Raw genomic sequence first — 5,588 nt, 5'->3', positions numbered from 1 at the left:
CTCTCACGCCCCCACAAGCATCGCTAGAACAATTGCAATTTTCATTCATGCGCAGCCAGAATCAAGCGCGTGGTGCCACACGCGCCGGTCAGATAATATCGTCTTGTCATCGTGAATCTAAATATGGTCACCAATTGCCAAATGGAGGTTTCTTTTGAAAGATATTGTATATTTTCAATGGCGGCTCAAAAGAAAAATAAAATTTTCTATTGTTTTTGATGACATAAGTTGTCTGAGAATGGATAGGACCAAAAAATCAACTTTAACACATGTATGGGATAGGACGAAAAAATCAACTTTAACACATGTCAGGGCTCTTATACCATGATAACATAAAGAATCAAACATATAGAGATCCAAAGAGGAAGAAGAAGAAGAAGAAAACAATTGAGCCACCAAAAGAAATTAGGTTTTTAATGAAAATATATGAGTTTAAATATTACAAGAGAAGAAATTAAAAATGAAACATATAAAAGAAGGAAACTAAATATTAAAATAAATATTATATGGAAATTAATATATGGCTAACAAACCTAGATTAGTAATTTCTACAAGACGAAATTATTATATATCTACAAGATGGATTACTGTGTATGGATCCCCTTTCTCACCTCGACATAAATACTGATGAATTGAAGGGAATAAGGTCCAAACAATTGTCGTGACCACATTTACGATTTTACTTGACCATAAAACAAACAACCTTGTCAAACTTTTTTTTTTTTGGCCTTATTAGCTTTACATGTCACCTTATTATTTGTCAAATTAAAACTACATCAAATTTTTATCCAATTTTTTTCCCTCCACATCATATTATGTAATTCCTTATATATGATTAATTGATTATTATATACAAATAACATAATTCATTTTTTTATATCATTTTTCTTAATTTTATATATATATTTCATCAACTTCATCAAATATGTTAAACTTTTATGTAAACATGTTCAACCCATGTTTATTTCCAATTGTTTGAAGACAATAATGCATTTTTTGACCCCCTTTTTCTGCCAGCATATAAGACCCATTGTGAGAAAAAAGGTCAAAAATCACGACTTCTAATGTTGTAACGGTTCAAAAAATGCATTTAAATTGGGCAAATAGCCAATGTTTGATAGAGATTAAAATCAAATTTTTAGTATATTTTGATAGAAGTTGATGAAATGTGTGATTGATAAGTTGTAGGACCCATAATATATGTGGTTGAAATGAATTATTGACTTTAATTTAAATTAAAATATAGATTTTAATTGGTTCCAAACGGGGTCTTAATAGGGTTTATGCTATATCGTCACATGTTCAACACAACTGACACTATGACCCTTTTTTATCTGCGCTCTTTAACAAATATAAATATATTCTTAAACAGTGATTTCACATCATTTCAATCACATTTTTTAATAAAATAATATTACACGCAAAATCAAAACTTTTTCTTTGGCTCTATTTAAGCCACATAAAAAAAAATATATTGTTAAATAGTGTTTTGACATTATTTCAACCATACATTCTTTAATAAAATAATATTATACCCAAATTCAAAATTTTTTCTTATTTTTTAAGCACACATTTTTCATCAATACACTACTCAAAAATACATTCTTATGTAAATAATGTGACTAAAAAAGGGTTTATTTTTTAACTACACATTTCTCATCAATACACTATTCAAAATTGCATTCTTATAAAAATACTCAAACAAAGGCTATATAGCATTATTTGAAGTAAATTATTCTTGTGGCCCTCAATAATCACCCGTTCCCCACGCCACCCCACCCCACTCTCTCTCATGTTGATAAGTAGCATAAAAAAAAAAAATGTGCGAAAAATCACAATCAAAAGGAGGCATAACCACACTACAAAGCTGGGTGCATCATAAGACAAGGGTACACTAATATTTGAAAAATGGGTAATTGGGACAAAACTTCCTTACTTTTCAAGGTAATTGTGCAAAACGTCCTTACATTTTATTTTTTGGTATTTTTGCTCCTATTTCCACATTCCATTGCGGAAAAGGTCATTTTTACCCATTTTTCCAATAAAATGACGATTTTACCCCCGATTCAAATAAAACAAAAAATAAATAACTAATTGTAATCACAATCCTAAATTTTTCAAAATATCACAGCTTAGCTTTAAATTATCCTTCACCACCACTTTCACAACCCTATCATTTCCGGCCACTACACCCGCCGGACTACATCACCACCAGCCTCACCACACACTCCCTTACCTTGAACCCACTTGAATTTGTCGAAAAATCAAGCCAAAACATTTCAGTGAACGAAAAGATTTTGCAACTCCGATTCCGACAAAATCAAGCTAAAATCTCCAATTCCGAGGACACCCATGCCATGCCTAACATTCCAGTGAACTATACGCATTAAGGCGTCCCTTTCCATGGTCACCAATCATCCATAAACACATGGAATCAAAACCATTAGGCTCGTCTTCGAACATAGCAACTGTGCAACTTTCAGACGAATTTTTCGACGATGGTGGTGGGACCCATATCGTGGACCACTACTACAAGCACCTACTCTTCACGACGCATGCATTGAACAAATGGGTCCCCATTTTGGCCTGGAAATGGCAGTTTACTCAGGGAAAAGAACTTGCGCTTCAACCAGTCCGATTCTGTTTTGATTAATATTCTTTCACATCTATAGTCAATCAATTACTCCAACCAACATACAATTCAAGGTGAAATGACCATGGTTACTAAATCAATTGCTGCAATTCACCAATCAGATAAAGCAATTTTTGGATTCGACCTCAAGAACAACCTGCTCGCGCGAAGGAGATTTTCTTCCATCAGCTTATGGCTTAAAGGTGGAGTCTGACGAGCATGACGACAGCTTGGTAGGGTTGTGAAAGTGGTGGTGGAGGAGAATTTAGGACTAAATTCTAATGTTTTGAAAAATTTAGAACTGTGATTGCAATACATCATTTATTTTTTGTTTTATTTGAATCGGGGGTAAAATCATCATTTCATTAGAAAAATGGGTGAAAATGATTTTTTGTGCAAAGAAATGTGGAAATAGAGGCAAAAATGTCAAAAAAATAAAAATTATGGACATTTTGCACAATTACCTTGGAAGGTAGAAATGTTTTGTGCTAATTACCATTCGAAAATGATAAGGAAGTTGGTCCAATTTTATGTTTAAAAGGGGCACAAAACAAAAATAAAGACAAAAAAAATAAAAATAAAAATGAAACGTCTTCAATATTGATTTTTTTTTAAATAATGTTATAACAACATCGAGTAAATTTAACCAATGCTCACTGAACTTAAACTTGGTTACTACTTGCTCATTCATCTTTCACGGGTTACTGAATATTCATTCATCTTTCTATATAGTTACTCATCCACCACTCGTTTCTTCAAATAATTGGACGACTTTTGTAGCAAATTTTTAACAACTTCCGATCACTAAGAATGTCGAATTTTGATACCGTTAGAACGCTCATATATCCTCTTAAATTACCATCCACAATCTCCCTATAACTCCAAGGGATTTGATTGAAAAACTGTCTTAAAAGTTGCCCAAAAATTCTAAAAATCTGCCTAGATTTTCATATTTTTTGGGCGACTTTTAAGGTAATTTTTCGGCAACTTTCGACTATCAAAAATGTCGAATTTTGATACCGTTGGAAAGCCCACAATGTCCTCTTCAATTATCACACAAAATTTCCCCATAACTCCGAAGGATTCGATTGGAATAAACTCACAAAATCAGCATCCCAAACTCTGTCCAGATTTTCACATTTTCGAGATGCTGATTTTGTGGGTTTATTCCGATTGAATCCTTTGGATCTATGGAGAAATTTTGGATATTAATTGAAGAGGACATTGTGAGATTTCCAACGGTATCAAAATTCGACAGTTTTGATGGTCAAAAGTTGTCAAAAAATCGCCCAAAAAATCTGAAAATCTGCCCAGATTTTCAGATTTTTTGAGCGACTTTTAAGGCAATTTTTCGATTGAATCCCTTGGAGTTATAGGGAGATTTTGGGTGGTAATTGAAAAGGACATCGTTGGCTTTCCAACGGTATCAAAATTCGATATTCTTGGTGGTCGAAAGTTGTCAAAAATTTGCCGCAAAAGTTGCCAAAATATTTGAAGAGACGAGCGGTAGATGAATAACTATATGGAAAGATAAGTGAGTATTCAATAACCCATGAAAGATGAGTGAGCAAGTAGTAACCAAATTTAAAGTTCAGTAAGTATTGGTTAAATTTACTCTAACAACATCACTTTTAAATTTTAAAACATGATATAAATATTACGAGCATACAAGAAGGTAGGAATGTACATGAATTGACTTGAGAAAAACCATAATTCCTTACTACTTTACCCATCCCTAATTTCATATTTCCTTCTTCGTACCCGTTTACCAAATGATTTTAAAATATGCATGTCAGGTCATTTTTTAATTATTTGTAAACAAAGCCATATAAATTTATCATTTAACAAAATTGAGTTATTTATAATATGATAATGATTTAATTGATTATAATTTTTTTTTTCTTTCAGAAATTGAATTATTCACAATTTGCTTATAACGGGTTGCAATCATGAATGAAATTCAAACGAAAGGATCGGTCAAGTTTCTCTTAAAAGTACGTTTTTGGTTGACCGGACATAGTTTCATTCCTATTTTACACTTATTCATTGTGTACATACATTTATCATTGCACTTATTTTCATCTTTAATAATTTTTATTTATTTTTTTGCAGTACAATACTCTCAGTGTGAGATTGATCTGGACTGTGACGCGAACAGACAACATTTTAGAGAACATTGTTGTAAATTCCACACAATATGCCCTTCGGTCAATAGTATAAGAAATTTTATTTCATACATGCAAAAGAACAAGATAACAGTCACGTTGTCCTATGGTCCTTATAAATCACCAAGAGTGAAGCTGCTGCCGAAATAACAAGTTTAAAGCATCCATCCAACTTTTAATGGGATCAAAGTGAAAGATAATATGGAATCCATGTCAACAACGTTACTATAGTCAGAATCTCTCACACAGGAATGCCTAATTCTGAAATCCTTATCATCTTTTTATCTATCAATGTCCTTTGTTGGCGGAGGTATGATGCCATGGAAGCAACCTGGCATAAACATTACATATCTAAAAGTTAGATCCTACCTGTTAATGCAATCATCCAAAAAACAGAACAAGAACGAAAGGATTCTGGGGGACTCACATCTGCTCGTAGTTTTAGAGCCTCCCTTCCAGGAGTCTCGCGCAGCAGATCCATCAAATCTAAGCAAAGCATGCAACATAAATATTTGTGCTAAAAAAATAAATGTCAAGTCTTTGAAATCTATATGAAACTTGATATTTGACAGTCTAGAGTGCTGGCAAACAACATTCAAAGAACAAGCAAGAAATAGAACATATAGTTCAGATTGTTTCCACTGTCAGCCCAACATATTTAATTAGCAGTTTTAAGGGTATTACTCTGTGTCAAATGAGGAAAAACACAACTACGCCACATTATATTTGTTTTCTTTCTAGATAAATTATAAAGTTATATGCAATTAAAAACAAGGAGCTCAACGACCAAA

The 5,588-nt window shown here is 32.6% G+C and overlaps 1 protein-coding gene across 1 annotated transcript in view; it reads right to left on the bottom strand.

Moving 5' to 3' along the window:
* Positions 1 to 4,796: 4,796 nt before the first annotated feature.
* Positions 4,797 to 5,588, bottom strand: part of LOC111378275 — an 8,301-nt gene continuing 7,509 nt past the window's right edge. The window contains exons 7-8 of the mRNA XM_023001450.1: positions 5,225 to 5,284; positions 4,797 to 5,128 (exon numbers count right to left, since the gene is read on the bottom strand). Of these exons, the coding sequence (XP_022857218.1) occupies positions 5,039 to 5,128; positions 5,225 to 5,284 (150 nt within the window). The 3' untranslated portion in view covers positions 4,797 to 5,038. The remainder of the gene's footprint in view (positions 5,129 to 5,224; positions 5,285 to 5,588) is intronic.

The sequence above is a fragment of the Olea europaea genome, unplaced genomic scaffold (genome assembly GCF_002742605.1).
Source record: "Olea europaea var. sylvestris unplaced genomic scaffold, O_europaea_v1 scaffold18, whole genome shotgun sequence".
Classification (NCBI taxonomy): Eukaryota; Viridiplantae; Streptophyta; class Magnoliopsida; order Lamiales; family Oleaceae; genus Olea; species Olea europaea.
The sequence above is the reverse complement of the archived record's forward strand: the minus strand, read 5'-3'. Positions and strand labels throughout refer to the sequence as shown.